The 20,660-nt window shown below is 40.2% G+C and overlaps 2 protein-coding genes and 1 non-coding gene across 4 annotated transcripts in view; 2 read left to right on the plus strand and 1 right to left on the minus strand.

Annotated features, from left to right (window-relative positions):
• Nucleotides 1-20,660, minus strand: part of LOC6613741 — a 54,650-nt gene that overhangs the window by 6,763 nt on the left and 27,227 nt on the right. The gene's annotated exons all lie outside the window — the stretch shown is intronic.
• Nucleotides 1,702-13,751, plus strand: LOC6613742. 2 transcript variants are annotated; one of them, XM_032723068.1, is made up of 5 exons: nt 1,702-2,243; nt 2,301-2,468; nt 12,031-12,225; nt 12,853-12,963; nt 13,036-13,751. In XM_032723068.1, the coding sequence occupies exons 2-5, from the start codon at nt 2,411-2,413 to the stop codon at nt 13,260-13,262; spliced, it is 591 nt and encodes a 196-aa protein (XP_032578959.1). In that variant the 5' UTR covers nt 1,702-2,243; nt 2,301-2,410; the 3' UTR covers nt 13,263-13,751. The 2 variants fall into 2 exon arrangements, with proteins under 2 accessions (XP_032578959.1, XP_032578958.1); XM_032723067.1 differs by having other exon boundaries at nt 1,702-2,468.
• Nucleotides 14,578-14,649, plus strand: Trnap-ugg. The gene has a single exon. It is a non-coding gene; the product is annotated as a tRNA-Pro (tRNA).

The following is a 20,660-nucleotide window of genomic DNA, read 5'->3' on the forward strand; positions in this document are numbered from 1 at the left end:
AAACATTAAGACTATTAGTGTGCAATTAAAGTTACTACATACAAACATACATAAAACGGAAAAGTCAGCACAATTGCGATTATTAAACGCAATCGGATTAAACATACATTTTTTTTGTTTAATAAACAGCATTTGCGGTAAGTAAGCCGACGTCAGTCGATCACAGACAGACAAGTCGAGTTCATTTTTGCCAGTTTATCAATTACAGACAATCGGACGGACGGACACACGCAATTTGGTAGCATTTTGCGCCGCCTCGTTAGCCAAGTTTTCAACTTGGCTCAGATCGGCTGCGTAATGCCCAGTCGCGACTCCTTGGCTTTTGCCATTAATAATTGTTTCTCGTTTTATATAATACATAATTTGAGTACGCTTTTTCGTCTGTTTATTTTTGCACTTAACCATTGGGGAAGCGAACGCACAGCGATTTCTGCACGCCTAAAATCCGACTGGACCAGGGGCTAATGTGATTATGATTTATGTGGGAGGCCTTGAGGTGCTGCCTACTTACTACCGTACCCCATGATCAGACCAAACTGTCTGAGCTGACTGAATGACTGATGTTAAGCAAAGGCAACCAGCAGCATCAGCCGGCCAATTCGATTGAAATTCTCTGGACAAGGCTAATTGCGAATGTTGGACGGCACATGGCACATGGCAGAGTAATTTAGTTACCCCGCCCAAAGTTCTCCTTTGTGTCTCCATTTATACTTCATTAAAATGCGGGCCCAGAAGACTCTTGGTTTGCCAGAAAAAGCCTCCTCTTCGACCAAGTCACATTCTGTGACAGCCAAAGAGCTGCAACGCAAGGTCAACTGCAGAACGGCTTGCAGGCAAGATGCTCTTGACCAAAACACTCAGCAAAAGTAGGCATAAACATGTATAAACATTTTCATTACATTTTAAAAATATTATGGAGTTGTATTTAAACTTCTTTAAGATTTTAGGATAGTTTTTTAAATTAGTTGTCACTTTAATAATTTATGAACATTTAAAAAAATCTGTTTAAAGAAATTACTGAATTTTCTGTGATAAACTTTGAACGAGATTAAGAACAATTTGTTGTTCTTCTGCTTTTCATTTCCATGCAGACCTCAACATTTGTATCTCAGTAGTTAAACTTCCACTTCATTTGTGGTGAACAACAAAAAAAGCGTACGAAAACCTCTAAAAAATGAAAGGCCCCCAAATCGCAACAAAGTGTCATTCAGCAAAGGCTTTTCCGCTCTCTATCGAGTTGGATAAAAAAACAAAATCCAAAATATGAAATGAAAAACATAATTACACTATTAATTAGATGTGGTGGCCTAGGTGTCTGGCTTTTTGTTCTTTCGAGACTAGTTTTTCCCGCTCGAAGGTTGCCCAAAATAGGGTTTGGGGCTCTCTAGACTGCGAACTTTTTCGTGATTCATCGGCAATTGGCAATTGCGTAAGATCAGCGCAGAGCAGAGCAGATCGAGCTAGTTAGTTAGTACAATTAAAAGTAAGCTAGTAAGCTAGCCAAGTTGAGTGCGCGCGCTCAAGTTGAACACACATACAGTTTTTTTTTGTTTTTTGGAGGCACAACAAACGAGTTCGAAACTTGGCTCAAAAGGCCCACTCAAATCTGAGCTGGAGTGCTTTTCCAGATTCGAGTGAGTCTTGTGGTTTCTGGGTAGACCGTGGACCGTAGACCGCCAAGTAATCGTATTCAACAACAATTGCAGTCAGTTGAGGTCGAAGCGTCTGGTTGAAAGGTTGTTGTAAGCCCAAGAATAACAAAAGTGAATCAAGAAGTTGTATTATTATTATTATTATTACTACTATCCCATTTGTGTTGTGTTGCCCCATATTCGTGTACTGCATTGTCCCGGGAAAAGTTAAAAAAAAAATAGAAGAGAAAAACATCTGAAGCAATTGCAACTGCAACATCAACTGTGCAACCTCAACTGTGAAGCTTTTACCCGCCCGCTATTTTGGCGGCCTATTGGGCAATCGGCATCTCGCATGCGACTCAACTGCTTTATAGGCCATGCAAATTTGCGGCAATCTCCGGCTTTGGTGTTGTCGCTCCATTTACTAGTAGGAAACTACGAGTATTGGTAAAAGTAAACAAGCGAAACACGAGTGCAACGGCAGCGGCAATTGCCAATAAAAACGAATTGATTGTAATTGCTTCTTAAGGCGAAAAGTGGCGAGTCGCGTAAAACGCTCAACCGCACGCGGTTTTTGTTGCCTTGTCGATCGGTTTCAAGTGCATGAAAGTAAGTGCAAGTGTTAAGAGAACAAACAAAAAACTAAACAAACAAACATTGCAAAAGGTTGAGGCATAAATCAAACTGAAGTAGTGGGAGTCGAAAAAAAGGAATCGCTTTTCGACTAAACAAAAGGAGTTAAAACAAGATCTACCAGCTGCAGACACAGCAGCAATATGTTGCCGAGAATAACGTTTGTGTTCATCATCATTTGTGGATATTTATTATTTACTGGTAAGCTGTGAAGACAATCCCACGAGCCATAAATCAAAAATTCCCACAATATTTATGTGGCTCGCATGCTAAGTAGAGAGGTTACTAACTTACAAAACCTACTGTGGCTTTGCAGGGTATCTTTTAATAATACACTTTGCGAAAATAGTCATGAAAACATAATAGTTGCATTTATAATTTCACCTTTGCCACAAACCCATATTTAGAATGTCTGAGTTTGACTTTGAGAATCATAATCACTTTTGCCAATATTTAATAGGCGACATTCAACTTAATCGAATATGCAGTTTTGACTATCGATTATCGAATTTGAAAACTCAATTACTCAAGTTTATATTGGCATTTGAAAATCAATCATTTAAACTCTGCATGACTGAATTTTTCTATGGTATTTGATTGCTTGAAGATATATGAGCAATCCATCTATATTGTCATTCGCAATAATATCACATAAAAGCCAAAGTATAGAGTATTTTAAAAAGTTACATCCACAGAGGAAAACATATTTTATGGTCACAGCAAGTAGACTGGCTTGGCACAAGTTGTTTTGACTTGGATTTAGTTAATCGAATTACATGCACAAAAAATGACAGTTAAGCGCAATAAATTCAAGCAGATTACACGACATTGTCGTCAGATCGAGGTTCATACATGTACTTCTTACAGTGATGCAGTGATGGCTGCCTAATGAAAATCTGTTAATATATGTTATGAAAAATAATACAACTAAATATCATGATCATGTTTGTTCTTAGTATGGTGCTTTTACTTTTACCAGCTGCGTTTGCATTTTGAGTCTATTTTCTCTTAAACAACATAGCGAGTTTCCACTGTACTTGAGTGCCTCCAGTTCAGGCGGAGGCGGGATGCAGCCAGCTGCGTTGAGGCAACCCAACCGCCTGCCTTGATGTGTCAAGCGCGGGCTGACAAAACCGCAAGCCAAAACTGCGTTCTCAACGCAATTGCATTTTATTTTATTTGTACTTTTTTGGCGTGTCAGTCAGTCAGTCGGTCGGTCGGTCTGCTGTCTGGCTTTCCATCGGGTGGCCATAGTTTGGGCCACTTGGCGCATGCGTAACTTTTTTGCTGGCGCGCTGGGAAGAGCCAGCCAGTTGCAAAATGCGCAGTCCGACACGACACCATGCGAAATATTCGAATGTTTTATTGGCCAGCGACACAACGCCAAAGTTCAGGTTATTTATGAACGCGGCGGCATGTTGCGGCAACTGCAACAGCAGAGATGATGTTGCCGCCTGGGAATACTTTCCAAATTCTGGCTAGAGACGCCGCACGGCAATCGACATTCGCCCAGACAGGAAAGTTCTACCATAGATGGCATCTGACATTTGCATGGTTTTGAAGGTTGCTCAAGTCCGCACCCCGAATAAAAAATATATAATTCCACAGCCAGATGCTGCACGACATTTTCTGTGGCAAATGCATAAAAAAAAGACCAAACCAAAACAAAATATGCTCAGACAATAAAAAGGCGAAATTAAGCGACCGAAGCGAAGGCTATGCGAACCAATCCAATCCGCCTTTAGCCGTCTTTTAACGTCTGCCTTCCGATACTTACTTAACTTTTTGCCATTTCAATGAGGTGCGATTTGTGCTGGCCTCTAATTACCAGTCAGTCACTCTGGCATTGTGTTCGAGATTATTGCTTGGATTTTCATTTTAATAAACCTTTCATGTCAAAAGTGCTGGCCCACACTCCGAAGCAAATGTCAAACTGTTGACAATAGCTAAGAATATCGAGTGGGAATAGTACTACTTAATATATACATTTTATTAAAGTATATCCAGAAATGTATTTCTTATAAATTGCTAACATAATATGCAGTTTCAAAGCTTAGCTAAATCTACATAGTTAACATATCGCGCAATCTATTTAGCGACTGTACAAACGATTCCTTCTAAGCCCAGTACTTCAAGTTTCCAATCTAAATTTCGAAAGTTGCCAGTAATGGCTGCGACGATGGCTTCTCCTACATGAATGGATGCAAAAATGCGCCTCGGGGCCCTCTAGTTGGATGGAGCCCATCATCCCGACGAATGGCTTCCCACTCACATTAACCGCGCCAAGCATCGCATCCGTCTGTCGGTCACACAAATCAGTCGCTGGTTGCAGCCAACGTATAACGTGGCGTATACGTAATGCATGCAACTAACTGGCAAATAACCTTTCAGCTGCTGTACGGCGCACATCCGCTTTGGGCAGATTGTCAGATGTTTTAGCCATAGCCAAGCATTTGCCATTCGAATGCAAATGATTTTCAATTATTGCGAGAGACTGGCACAGATAGGAATTTATGTGAATGACAAAACTCAAAATTATTTCAATATGTGTACACATGTTTTTATGATAAATATATGAGCGGTATAAGTTAAAGGAAGTGCAACTAACTGGAATAATAAATAAATGTTGCTTTGAGAAAGTTACAAATACGTTTTAGCTGTGTGCATAACTATAAAGATTATGAAATAGTATAGCAGGGTATTGCTTTAGCTTTTGGGCCAACAATTTGGTGATCTAGTTGCTGATAACACAGGTCTTATATATCAAACTATTTCAATTAGGCATTAAAACCACAGTGCGTTTTTATTATCTACCCCATCTCGGATACGTGTGCATAATTGACCAATAATTTGCAGTGTGGGCTAAAAAAGCTGCCAAATAGTTGCGAATTGCCAGGTGTAGGAAATAACTTCGCACGCAAGCATTTCGCATTTTTATGTATAAATTAATTGATTTATATGCATGGCTAGCAACAAAATACAAATGCTCTTGCGGAAAACAAGACAAAAAATTTGACCCAATCCGGTGCACACACAAAAGATTTACCTGCGCAAACATTTTTGCGCGTAAGTCAAACATTTGGCACACATGAGAAAACAATTTATGCGGCTGTCAGCCAACACATTTGGCCAGGCCAACAAACAACGGCGGACCGCCCAGCTGACAAATGCAAATCTGTTGGCCAAGTCAATGGCCAACAAAGCGATAAGTTTGGTCCAAAAAAATATACTGGAATGCCAAGCTCAAATTCGATTGAGTTTTCACAATTTGTCACATATATCCCTCTTCTATTTATTTATTACAAATCAATCAAAAACTCCTGCCAGAAAGTTATTTGCTTTATAGATTGATTTCTATTTAATCATCTTCCTTGTGAAAACAATCTACTTCGTTCCAAATCGTGCAGCATCCTCCATAGAATCCCATCAAGGAACATCCATAAATTCAAACTACAACATCCTCGGCGAGATCCCATAGAATCCATTAAATCGCTGCTCATGTTAATGCTCTGGCATTTTCAATTAAAATGAAATTTGTTTTGTGTGCGACAAATTGCGGAAAAATTCAGTCATTTATATTTATGAGATATGCGACATGAAAAACGGCCCAGGCGGCCACGAAAAGCGACCTCCTGCCTCACCAGATTTTTGTCCAGGATGTTGGAAATCGGAGCGGCTGCCAGGTTGGGAAAACTGTGGAAATCAGTCGCGGCTTTTCAATGCAATTAACGTGGAAAAATGCATAATTACATATAAAAGCTTATTAAACCGATTTTGTAGCAGACAACCATGAGATCAGCGCGTTTTTTTGGAGTGAGTTGATTCATTGAAACGAGAAATTATCAATGGATGTGCTCAACATTACATGGATTTAAATGCGCATACCTTTTTTTTTTGGTGTAGTAATATCGTAAATGCATAACTTGCAAGTTATACGATCCAATCGTAATATTTTCATGTTTTTGTTTTCAAAAATGACTGATTGTATAAGCAGCAGAAAGTGAAACCCTTCCTCGAGCAAAATTCCCAATGACGCCCACACCCCGAATGCAAATTTATAGTTGTAATAAGCCGGCAAACAAAACAGCAGCGCAACAAGTCGAAAACTTATGTAAGAAGTTTGCAAATTAATAGCACCGCGGAGTTTTCCTATATTTGCGCTCGGATCTGACCACCACCTCCCATGGAATCTAAGCCTAAAGCCAATATATTGGCACAGTTTCGTTTATGCACAGAAATAAACAAAATAAGTACAATTTGCAATGAGAAATCCATATTCAAACTTCAAACTATTGGCCAAAAAATGAATATTTTGAATTAAAATTGCCCCAATTACTTAACTTTTTCTTTCAGTGCAATAAGCACCAAGCCCAGCCAGCAGTTAACTGGAATTTTGGTGGGTGTCTTATGGCCAAGCGATAAAGTTCGGGAGACAACGAGATCGATTCTAACTGTGCTCCGTATTAAATTTTATTTGGCCATTCGAATTTTAGCCAAATGTTCTTTGGCCTAAAACGAATCTAGAGACGGGGTTTGCGCATTTGTAGTTTTTGGTCATAGCTAACAAATAGATTTTCGGTTGCGTTCATAATTTAACCATGCAACAGCAACAGGGAGTGGGTTTTACAGGGGCATATTATAGTATAGTATTGCTATAGTATAGTATCGTATATCGGTTGGGATCTGAGGAGGTAGCAGGGTGGACTTTATACTGGCTAGACAAAGCGCCTTTGAGCTATTTGCGGCCATTGAAAGCGCTGTTGCACGAACACAGCCGGCAACAGAACTGAACTCGTTCGTTTTGTGTTGGCATTGTTTTAGGTGGTGGCTCTTGGCTCAGAGGTTTGGCCAACCAACCGACCGACCGACGCTTTATGCAATGCATTTAGTCAATAGATTAAGGAGGCCCGCTACTACACATATACGTGTATAACTCTGAATATATCCAGATTTATATATGTGTGTAGTTGTGTGCAACAAATCGTGACTGCATGAGGTTGCCGTTTAAATATACTGGCGATTCGGCGGCTAGAAAAAGCCAATTTTAGTTCAGATTTCTGTCCCCAATTTTTAAGGTGGAGCTCGCGACAATTTTTCGCTGACTTTCAGCTGAATGCTAAGCGGCATTGATTGTGGAGACAGTAATCTAAACAAACGATGGGATAATTGTGGTTATATTTGATGAAATTATCAACGAAAGCTAATGGCTGCTTCATAATATCGTACATTTTTCGTAATTTGTAACATGAAGTGATGGCTAATTTAGATATTCAGAGATACCAATCGGACTTGGGGTAATCTTTTCATGTCTACGCTTTATTGCATCTGCCAAATTTAAAGCACATTAAAGCCAATATCTGGAGAAATAGCAGTATTTATGGATTATTTTTAAGGCCAACCATGCTTAATTTGACTGTGGCACCACCTGGCAGATTTATGGAAATGTCGCTGGTCAACGCGCACATAAATATATGCATGTATGTATGTAGACATATAGTATGGCCAACGCATCGGGATCGGCACCACATGCAACAGGAAATTCATTTACATAATTTTTGCGTTTGGCCATTTCGCATCCTTTGCGCTTGACTGGGCATTATCCTTTTAATAAGCGAGTGGGCAGGGGGACGTTTGGAGCCAGGCGGCAGGCACATGGCAAGCCGTGTGGATAATCAGCCTATCAAGGATTCAATTATATAATGAGCTTAATTTATTTTGCGCCGCTTTACGCCGCTTGCCACGCAGCAGAAACAAGGACAGCGGAGCATCCTCCTTGTTCCATTGGTCCGATGATGTTCATCATCATCATCATCATCATGCCAACTGAATTATCCTCGTTAATGTTGCTCTTTTTCCCAGTTGTTTTTCCTCCTGTCGCTGGCCGCTTTCGGTGACATGGAAGGATATGCCATGGCATCGTCTTTTGCCCCTACCTTCCCCCTTTCCTTTTTTCTGGTCAATGATTTATATTCACTCAATTGTTGCTGGGCATAGTCCCTGCCCCCCGCACACAACTTGGCACTTCCTGGCTTGACTTTTTTAACCCTTTAACCGATTACGCTCAAGAAGAATGGTTATTGTTAATGGACCTTGTGACTATTTATGGCTGACACTAAGGTTAAGCATATAATTTATTCAAGATCGATGCAGAGCTGAGCTGCATTGCTCATAATTTTATAAAAGGCGGTTGGTAGTGAAGTTAACATGCACAGCATGAAAAGTTTAAGCGGAATAATTAAGGTGCAGATGGGTAGAACTTTTCAATTACTATAGTGAGATGGGGAAAATGTAAGCAACACAAACTAATTTTAAGTAAACCCAATAAATTAAAACTATTCCACAGATTATCTCATAGTGTTTGCGGAAAGGGAGAAAGCACAAATCGTTTGCTTTTTGCCTAATTTAGATGAGACAGCCATCATTTCCGGCACTTAAGCAATTTAGTTCCTTACCGCCAGAGTCTAACCTTCCACTCCTGACAATGGACAAAAACATAAATAATAACAATACCATTTAGAGGCGGATAACCGATAAACCCGAAAGCCGCAAAACAGTTTAATTTATGTGCAGCCGAAACGAACTTCGGCGGTACAAGACCAAATGAAGTCCTATTACCTGGCTCTAATCATCCACAGAAAAGACAAAGCCTACGAAGGCAACAGGCCCAAAAGAGATGTGCCTACGTCGATAAAAGTTTTGTGGCAATTTGATTTATGTGGCGGATTTTTATCAGCCGGCGCGCACTGGAGGATCGGGTGCTCGAGCAGTGGAAAAGGTGGCACATTCAACGGCAGACCGAATCAAACAACAATTACAATTGTGAAATGCGTTTCTGTTTTCTGTTTTGCTATTTAATTTCCCCTGCACCTTCACCAACCAAACAGCTGCTGACTCAATTTCGCGCACACACAACGAAAGGCAATTACTTTAATTATGCGACTGCATACAAAACCAAAAAACAAAACCAAATCCCAATCACAGGGGCGATGACAAGCCAACCAGCCCAACCGAACCGAACCGAACCAACCAAAGCGCACCAAATCATCAGATTGGATGGAGCAACACATGAAGGATGCGGGATTTGGCCTGCTCCGCCGGAGGAGAGTGGCAACAACGTCCGTTCGGCTCAGTTTGGATTACCTAACCGGCGGACAGTCAGACAGACAGACAACCAGCTAGCCACAACGCCTGACGTGGCAAAGGGGTGTGCCCCATGACGACGCACTCCCATCCGCCGTTGGTGTCCAAAAAACACCGAAAAATTAAATCTTTTTATGGCTACTCTTTATACCCTGAAGCAGGGCATTGCAATTTTCCGTGAAATTGGTCTTTATAGTTTGCTTTAAAAAACGGTTGGTAATAAAATTTATACTAGCCATTACACTACGGCTTTCGGTTTATTGTTATTAAAACCACCTCGTAAAAATATTATCCATTTGCCCAATTATATAACCAAAACGAATGAATATGTAAGCAGTATTCCACTATTGGATATCATTTGCAAGGGTATACGATATTCGCTTCGAATTGCAATTCTTATTTTTCGTCTCACGCACAAAACTTTTTGACATTAGGCCTCCAACAAATGCGTGGCTAATGGACCTAACCACAGATATAGATATCGAGATTTATACTTGAACGCGGACACATGAATGTGTGAATAACCGGGCTGTTTTTACAATTTGTCGCCGAATTTGCAGCTGGTATGGTAAGACTCACCTCAACGCGCGTCTAATTACACATTGATTGTTTTTCTTTCTCGCAGTAATTATTTCAGTTGTAATAAATTTAGTTGCTATTTTTGCGAAACATAATTTTGCAATTTGTTTGGCGGTACCTCGTTGTTAGCTGGCCGCGAGTGCCGCATATGCTAGTTAGCTCCCAAAAAATTAAATTTTTAATTTTATGCTTTCTGCATTCGATTGGATTTTTGTGTGGGTGCTGCTTTGCTGTTGGCTGGAATTCGCCTAATTGGTTTCTGCTCTTTGGGGAGTGTCCTCTGCGTTTTGCAGTTAAATTGTTCGGTTTAAATAATTAGCAAACCTGTGGCCAACTAATGGCTGCCTTTTGGTAAAACTGAGTATGTAAATGGTATATGGTTTGCAGCATTATCTGCTGCATATTCACTGCAGAAGCGATTTGGCAACTCGAGGAAGTTTTTATCCAGCTAACTTGTTGCAACATCCAAATCAACTGCTTTTCATATGAAAATTGATGTTTACAACCTTATCGGAAGTTTCAACTAATAACGTAGTTAGATCGTTTGATTGATTACTCATCCATTGGCACAGCTGCACTTGGTTTGCCTTCCCCTTGTCGAAAGTTTAACGACTAAGCCCACACTCAATCCGTTTACTAGATGAAAGGCACACATGTTCGATGCAGTTCCAGATCGTTGGCCAGGCTGAATCAAACATTCGACTCAATTACACAACCAAAAAATACATATATAAATAACAACACACAATTGCCGAACAAGGTTAAGGTCAATTACAACCAGGCATCAATAAACAACAGCGACAACTGCCATGTGAATAAATTTCGCACGAAATGTATAATATAAAATGAAGAACTAGTTTTCTCACTTCTTCCAGTTTAAATTTACGGTTGTTACTTAAAACTATTTTTTAAGATACATACTATTAAAATATGCTTAAAATTTATGTAAGTTAAATTTAAGAATCATAGAATGAAGCTGTTCTTCATCAGAATCGCTAACCGAGGTAATCTGGCCCTGTCCGTCCGTGTGTTCCACTGTTCGTTCGCATGAACTCCGATATTTCGAGAACTTTTAAACTTATAAATCTGAAACTAAGCATGCATTTTCTAGACGCCCACGCACGGAAGTTTGTTGAAAGCTAAAATATGTCTGAGGCCAACGCGTTTATTTGGATAAGTGTAAATGTAATTTGGGTTAGCTTATCAATAATCACTTACGTGACAAAAGTTGGTAAAATTAAAAAAAAAAAAAAATTAACTAAAAGTTAACTGAAAAAAAAGCAGTCTTCTTTGTATATGCAAAAATTGATGTCTGTTTGATTTAAAATTGCCTACCGAGATTTTCAAGACCAAAGCTAATTTAGCATGGGGCCGTGTGAAAGAAGCAGAGCGGAATTGCAACCTCAAAATGCATCAAGTTTGTTTGCTTAAGCAACAGATACTACTTATGCGCTCCAAGCCAAGTCATGCTTAATTCAAAAAAAGTAACAGAATAAAACCATACATTTTTATTGAGCAATTACCGCAAAGTTCTCGAGTTGGTGGCAAATCTTTTCTCACTGCAAAAGAAGCGGCAAGGTCAGCCACAAAAACGGCAACAACCGCACGAATCTTGTCATCTGAAGCAGCCATAACATTAATCTGCACAATCAACTGAAAAACATACAGCATCATACACTTGGAATAAAGTTTCCGGAAAATTTAAATTGTCCATACAGTATACTTATTTCCAAGACAGTCACAAATTCAGTATTTTCTTATCGTGTAGAGAACAATTGTTGCAGCACCAAAAACGAATCTTAAAGCTGAAAAGCGGGTCAGATACATCTGAGGTTAAAGGTAAACCCGACGGCTACTGACTCATTAACTGGATTAGGGAGTGGTTTATGTACCATCAAGCAAATTGAGCTTGTATCTTGACATTAAGGCCAATGATTGGCATCGCCGCTAATTGTAGTAGACTTTAATGTTTTTCCCCCTGACGAAACCTTGAACTTTGCAGATTTGTTTAGTTTGCCTAATTATTTGTGTTATTTTCTTGCAGATTGCCATGAAACAGTTCGTTCCAAGCGAACTAAACGCCCACGAGCACCGGAACCGGTAAACTTTGAGCCGGAGCCGCAGCAGGATCTGGAGAACGATGAGAACGGCAGCCAGGAGAAGGATCTTCCGGAGATACCGGACAACTTTCTTAGCCCCTCGGTTCGGGAGTATCTGGAGCTGGGCAAATCCATTCCCGGTGGGTAATGGATTTTTGGAATCCCCAAAGTTACTAATACTGCGCTACTTAAATTAAATGGTTCATCCCAATGCGAGTATACATGCCCGGAAAGTCCATCAATTAAACATGACACAACATCGAAAACAATGGCAAGGGTCCTTTGGCGGAGTGGAATATACTTCTTGATCATTTTTTTTTGGGAGTAGTCGTTCTGAAGATGGGGCAGCGAGTGAAATGCATTTCGGTGCCATCAGCAACAGGCCAGAAAAAAGTGCACGATTTTAAATTATTTTCGGACGAGCGCGAAATGGATATTTGGCACAGAAGTGCATCTACTCGTAAATTCATTTATTAGCGCCAGAGAGGCGACTGAAACCGGTCGAGGATTTGTTTATGCCCGGTTTTATTTTTGTTTCCATTTTTTTCGGTTGTTGGGGGGCTTCAGTTTTTGGTGACCCCGGGGCAGCGCGCCTGCAGTTGACACTTCTGGGAGGTAGGAGTGGCTTTTTTCTGCAGTTTTCTTTCAAGTAAGGTTGGATGAAGTGAAATTGATTGGAAACCCCACGGACTGCGTGACATGCAGTTTGTTTTGGTTTCGGTGACTCGGTGGCGGCTCACTAATTGCAATAACAAAATCATTTGCAGGTCGTCCTGGCGTTGACTATCCCATACTGTCGGCGGTGCCGTACACCAACTTTTACTGCGACGAGCAGGAGTATCCTGGGTTCTTTGCCGATATGGAGACAAGGTGCCAGGGTGAGTTAACCTCAAACTAAGTTTGCACGCGGGGAAAATATTATATAATAATCTGTACTATATGTTCTACAGGCTGGCACTACTGCGACATCGATGGACGACAGGCCACGTTCCTCTGCCCAAATGGCACCCAGTTCTCACAGGCGGTCTTCGTCTGCGACTGGTGGTTCAATGTGCGCTGCGATCTCTCACCCCGGCTGTATGCCATTAACGCCCGGCTCTATCAGCGTCCCAAGGTGAATCCCACTCGGCCACATCGCATCATCACCAAACAACTGGTCGAGGACATTTTCACCTGAGCACCGAGTGATCTTCCCATTAATAAATGTAGCTTAAGTTTGCCTATTAGTTAATACATTACTATGTGCTTTTATTATGCTGTAAATTCAGACATAGAATCTAATGGTTAAGACCATAAACAAGTTAATGCGCTAGGATGATTTGTACAGACTTTTTTCTTGCTGTAAAGACTTTGATATATTTCTAATAGTTTCAAAAGACTTTTAAGAAAAGTGTAAGCAATGCATTCAACAATCTAATGTTTTGCAATTTGTGTGCTCTATTTTAAAAATATTTATTTTTAAAATAACTTTCATCAGCTCTACGGGAAACATTCAAGTTAGAGGTATCACTTTAAGCTAAATTGAATGTTAAATTTGAAGTTTAAGCAGTTTGTTGTATACTTTATGTTAATTTTTGCAGACATTCCATTAGTAAAATGCATTTCTTTTAGCGTAAAAATTGAAAAATTCTCATTTAAGTTTTGTATATATTTTAAAGTTTCAGTACCAGATCTAAAATAAAATTATTTTTAGGAAACGAACCATCTTTTTTTCATTGCTAATTTGCAGATTAGACAACTGCTTGAATTGCAAAAAACTGGCATTACAATGGATAATGCTCAAAATGCGTTGAGTCAATTTGAAAGGGAAAAATGTGTGATTGATTGCACCCACTTTAAATGCCGTTCTGATAAGAAACTATTGTTTAAAAAATGAACACGCCATATCTGATAGCCTAATGCCGGTTCCAGTCCCTTTATCCTTCATGGTTCCCTTTTTTTAAATTTTTTTCGTCGTGCTTATTAAATAATAGCCTTCGTTACTAAGTGAATTTTCGTTAATTGAATAATTGATACAGGCAGTTAAGCAGTTGTGTTGAGCAGTTAAAATATTTGTTATCGATGCTCTTCGAAGCTCATGGTGGTATTTTAATCTTAGAACATCTACTTGCAAGTAAGTTTAGAATTTTTAATAAATCAAATTGTTAAGAGAGTTCTTATTTGCATTAAAAGCAGTAAGAAGCTAGTGTGCTTATATCTACTTTGTGATTTGTATCATTCCCATTTATAATATACAGCGCAGTTTTAGGAGTGGAGTATAAATCTAAATCATGGTGTAAAGTGTGGCATACTTTTTACCCAGCAAGCAGTTGTGATGCATTCAGCCAAAAACACGCCAGACAAAAGCTGACGCCGCAACAAGTTGGCCAAAAGACGTCATCCGCAGCAGCATCAACGTCAGCAAAGGCGGAAAAAAACGAAACAGGTCGAAAGCGCCAAGAAACGAGAAGAGCAGCGGCCAAAATCGTGCAGTGCCGAGGTGCTCGGTATGCGGCTCAATGGTCTAGGGGTATGATTCTCGCTTTGGGTGCGAGAGGTCCCGGGTTCAAATCCCGGTTGAGCCCGGCTCCAATATTTTTAACTAGCTTGTGGCCAAATTTTTATAGCCACGGCCTAAAGTTAATTAAACAAACAAAACAAAAGCCAACGCCGCGAAATGAGCGATGTGAAAATGCAGATATTGCAAGGCATTTTCTTTCGGCCGGGCCAACAAATAAACGACGTTGCACAGATGGCAACGCGTTGATTGGATGGCAAATAAAATGAAGTAGCAATAGCGGCTTACTGGCGATCAGAGATGGCAAGTATCGTAGAATTTATTGTACCTGTACCCAAATCTGGCATTTTTATTATAGGTACTTTTTCCACATCTTGGCACATTTATATGTTTTAATTATGTATTATGTATTATGTTGTATAAACATTTATACAATGTGATTTGACGTTCATTGCTATACATTTTTATTTTGTTTATATCTATATTTAATTTTAGGGAGGAGCTACCTTGATATTACTATTACTATTTACTAATACAAGGCGAATTTAGATATAGATATCCTATTAAATTTCGTTAAGCTAAAAACGATTTTATTGGTAAAAAATGAGCTGTTGTAAAAGATTTTTGTCTTGCAAGTTGGCAATACCAATTGAATTGTTTAAAAATAAACATATAATTATCAAATAAATGTGGCAAATCAAATGTTGAACCATTATTATCCGTTTATAATTATACATTTGTAATAACTTTGTTTTAACTTTGTATAAAAACATTTGTTGCCTCAGAGGCGCACAGCACCGCATGTAATGAAAGGCAGGCCAAGCGGATGGCTTTTCGGCTAATACTCGTATTACCACCAACTTTGAGCCAAGCACATGCAACTACTTGTTTTGGGGCATTAGCGATTGACTTGGCCGATAAGTCGTTGTGTGTTTTATCGCCGACAATTGGAAAATTGAACAATGAGTGTCGCTCTGAGCCCGAATGAAAACTCGAACTCCACGCGAACGGAAAGTGTGAAAGACATAAATTTAGGCCCATGATGTAACCCCCTAAGCAAACTATTTCTTTCGGATCATTTCCAGTTTATATTTGTGGGTAAAAGCCGGCACAAAGCCATCTGCCAGCTATAAATATGACTTGGCTTAAAGAATAGAGCCATCATATTTTGTAATAACCTTACATGGCCGTCGTAGCGAATTATTACCAAATCCGGAGACAGCCACCAAATGCATCGCCGAAAAAAGTATAAATAAAAACTACTTTCACTAGCCGGTCGGTCGCATCGGAATTAAAATCACCCAGCAATATATGCAAGTTTTTTGATCCGCGTCCGCCATCTGACAAAAGTGCGGAGACTGGCGGTGGCCTTCGCATCGGGACAAGATGATCAGATCGGATCGGATCTGCAGCTGGCTGGAACAAGACGAGTTGGCAACAAGTGCGGGCCAGTTTGAGCCACAAACCAGCACACAACGTCAATTTGGCCAACCGAATTCGGTGGTAACATATTTGCTCAATGCAGGCTGGACACCAATCCAATCGAAACACAAAAAGTCACTTCTGGAGATGGTTTTCCACAGATACTTTTATGTTTATAGCATGTTCTTCAAAAAATATGTTTTTTATTAATTTTGATTAAGAAATAGTCTAAAGGAATGTCAATATAATTGAAATTCCTTTAAACTTAGTCGGAAATTTTTGATTACTAGATTTTTAGCTAATCATTATTAAAGGTGTGTCTTAAGGAATTAAATATAAAATGTTTACCCTGCTTACTTAAATTCCTTAAAAACAAATGGTATTCGATTGGCGCTAAACATTTTCGCATACCTTGGCCATTTACAAAAGCATCGAAAGGAAATATATGACAAACAGCTATGGAACAAATCGGACTTTTTGCCACAGCATTGGCAAACGGAATCGGTGGCGTATGTGTAATATATTTCGTGTACTTCTTAGCAAACCGGCGCACGAAACACAGAGATCAATCCCCAATGCAGTTGAACAAATCACGAGCAGCAAACTGCTGTTAAAAGAAGTCTTAACCAGATCGACTAATGATTCGGTTAGAGACCGATTGATTGCAAGACAGGTGTGGTGCGGTTCCATAGTTGTTGTTAATGACTTTTGGTGGCGGCCTCAAAGTGCAATGGAATCACATTTAATGGGTGCCATAATGCGGAGCTCAGCGGGCTACGGCCTGCTGATCAATTGCCCGTTGTCGGCCAAGTGAATGTCATTGGCTATTGAAAGTGAATGTACGTTGCCCCCTGGTGAAAGGATCACTCTTTTGCAATGGAGATCCCCACTAATGAGGCTCGGGCGATGGGAGGTTCGAAAATTCTCAGCATCGTTAATCTGCCAACAATGTTGCAGCAATTGCTCTGTAACAAATATTCGGTATAAAGTAACAATATATTTAAAATGTTCGACTAATTTTAAATTCTTATATTTATAAAATATATATGTAGTAGAAAAAGCATTTAATAAGCTAAGTTCACATAATTTTATAATCTTAATTTCAGTAAATTACCGACTTTATACGACTTTTCCGTACGTGTAACCCCCTGAGTTACAATTGTGCAATAGGGCCAGAAAGCAGACAGCGTCTAATTTGCCTATCAATGCTCTTTTTCAATTTATGTGAGGGATTGCGGCATCTTTGAGCGGCTATGAAATATGAGAACTCACCGCTCCAAGTCACGCAATTCAAGTGTAAAATTACATTTTCTTCATTCATAAAATGCAACATGTTGCTGCTGCTGCTGCAGTTGTTGGCAGGGAAAAGCGTGAGCATTTCCCCTTCGTAATGAGGCAACCACAATGCTGTTGCGGGGTGCATCGGAATGTTGTGGATGGTTTTGTGGCAAGGAAGGATCGGGGAGTAAGTTAACCACGTCGCTGGCCATAGATGTAATACCAGAAGGCGTGAAAAGTCGGTTATTTGGCCAGTGGTGGGCAACAACCAGGCACAACAATCAACTGACCAACACCCACAGACTTGTGCATAACCATATGGTTAAATAAACTAGTTATCTTTGAAAACCACGCAAGTGTGTAACAATATATGTTTTGAACATTGCAATGGCCATTAGAGGTTAATCCTTTAAGATTATTAAACGACCCATTATGTCTCAGCCGAATGGTAAGCCCTTTCTGGAAACCTGAAGACTACGAATGCGTCCAAGAACACCTGCAGTTCATTTATTTATGGTATTTGCTCTAGAATATATGACCACCGAAATGCAGCTTTCTTGGCCCACAAGCAGTAAGAACAAATAGATTTAGGATCTTAGCCAGCTGCAGCAAATCATGCAGCCAAGAAACTAAGGCGATGCATTTTCAGTTGGCAAATGACAAACGCACCTAGCTGCAGCAGCAGCAGTCCGGCGATTTAGGTGGCTAACAAACCATTACACGCATTGTCAAATTAAGTGTAAATAACTCGGTTGTATCAACAAATAAATCATGGCACTCAACAGAAAAACTCTGCTGGCAGTCACTCAGGCGAAGAGCAGAAAACAACAGGCAGTTAAATCGAACACAAAACGAGGTAAGAGGGTTGGCGGGGTAAAGTGCATTTGCATAATGACAATGCAATTTCAAATAAACGCAGGACACATGTCAACGAATAAATTAATTTACTCTAAAATTATTTATGCAGCAAACAATGTGAGAGTAGCCCTGCGGAGCACTGTAAGAAATTTAGCAATGGTTTTCGAAATGTTTAATTTTTTATAATTTTAAACCATAAAATGTACAATTTGAATAATATTTCAATAAGATATGGAAATTTCCTAAATGTTACAAATAAATTCCGTATGCATCCCAATTTTTTTTGGACAGTGCACGGACCGATTTGAAACGACACGCACACGACATCCAGAGTACAATGGAGGCCAGACTGGGACACATTGGTCGCTTGGTTGGCTGCTCCCAAGTGAGGATTGAGTTTGGGATAGTAGGAGTGGGAGTGGGAAATGGGCTGCGGGTGAGCCTAATGAAGGAAGTATTTGGTGTCTGCCGATGGTGGAGTGCACAGCCATGGACATGGACATGTTCACCCGGCACTTGCAGTTGCACCTGCACACCTGTGCCAATGGACGCCTACATGGATTCAATCTGGTTTCGTCTAGTCTCGTCTCGGCATCGTCATCTGCATTAATTGTATGGCTATGAAGGGGCTTTGGATCTGGCTCTGATGACTATGGCTTTATTTGCCTAAACTGCCGGCAGCCCGAAACTTAAATAGCCAACACAGTTTGCAACGATTTCTTCGGCGAGGTTGCTAGTGGCGTGTGGCATGTGGCATGGAATGGACCTTTCATCCATCCACTCTTCGACGGCCGGGCCACTTTTCAATTATAACAAAAACTCTCAAACCCTCAAAACGAATGGCAAACGCAGTGCGCGAACGAAACTCAAAGGCGTGCAATTTGAAATGCCAATTGATTTTGCCCCGGAATAAAAAATATGTACATTTCTGCCGGCAATCCCGGCGACTTGTTAGTTTGCAGTTTGCTGGCAAAAACAGGCGGGCAAAAAGTGCTGCAATTGAAACAGAAAATGAACTGGAAGTGGCCACTGGAGATGGGTCAACGGTCAAATGGAACGAATATTGGATACCCTCGAGGTATAACTTGGGAAATTACAATATTATACTTGATCCAATTGTGTTTTTAAGTTAGGTCTTTCTTAGACCCATCTATAATATACAATTATACAATCGATTTATTTAAATTAAATTTCATATTTATAATACCTATTTATATCTACTTTTCAGTACTATAAAGATGCGATATCTGGGCATGCCATCCTTTAAACGGCAGCACATCAACTAGACCAAAACAAAACCCTGACCCAAAAGAATCCTAATCATCCAAACGAAAGTCAGGCGCAGGAGGAGCGATCCCAGCTACTTTTCCACTCTCCACACCCAAAGATGGTTCCATTCAATTGCTCTTTGTACGATTCATGGCGCGTGATTTTTGCAACTTGTGGTCGCGGCTCTTTGCCAGCCACTATTTTTAGCCAACATCGCAGTATCCAGCACCCAGCACCCAGCATCTAGCGCCACCATCCGTCCTAGCATCAAGCCACACCAACTGCTCCTCTGCTGCAACTCCTCCGCATCCGGCTCCTTCCTGACCAGCCGCAAACATTTTAGCCAGAAGCCGCAGCTACAATGTTGACAACGTCAACCCGTGTCCGTGTCCACATCTCCGCCGCCTTCGTGTTTCCATGTCGCCAATGTTTGTCCACAATTCAAAATCATTTAAGCGCGCTTTCTGCTTTGCTAACTGAAAAAAAAGAGTCGCCCCTTTTGTGTGTGTTTCCTTCTGTTGGCCGTAGTTTTTCCTTCTATTTTCCCATCGCTTTTCTTTTTATGGATTATTTTCACGCCTTTGGCACTTTGCATTTTGCCTTTTTGCGGTCTGGGAAAAAAAGAGCTATGCTGCATTGACTAGCATATTTCTTGCACCCAGGCTTTATAATTGAAAATCCCACAAAGGTGTTGTCGTTGCTTTGTGACTAAATTGAATTTAGTAATCGCTTTTTTATCGACCATTTCAAACTAAAAGCCCCCCCCACACACACTGACATCCATGTGCCCATGTCCATAACATAATGTTTTGTGCCACAAAGTGCCTTTGGGCACTTTCTAAACAATTTTTTGGCACGTGCAGTGTCCACTTTCTGGACACACCCACCAAATTGGCGGAGTTCCCCTTCATGAGTGCCCCAGGGTGACGGCATTCAGCCAATTGCGCAGACAATAACCAGGAATGAACATATTTAGGGAAGTAATTTTAAGTCATTTATACGATTCACGATACTTTATGACTATAAAAAGCGGATCTAGCACTCCCAAATACCTTAATCAAAGCTGATGGGGTATAAATAATAAAATAAATAATACTTTTCTATTTTATTACGGAATTAAAGAGCTCTAGGATCTCATTTCTATAGTAAGCAGGACTTTTGAGACATTTATTAGATTTAAAGAAAACTAGGATTTGATTTCCCTTTTGAATTATATACGTTTTAAGGCAAACAGCTTGCCAACTAACAATT

Source organism: Drosophila sechellia, chromosome 3R (genome assembly GCF_004382195.2).
Source record: "Drosophila sechellia strain sech25 chromosome 3R, ASM438219v1, whole genome shotgun sequence".
Classification (NCBI taxonomy): domain Eukaryota; kingdom Metazoa; phylum Arthropoda; class Insecta; order Diptera; family Drosophilidae; genus Drosophila; species Drosophila sechellia.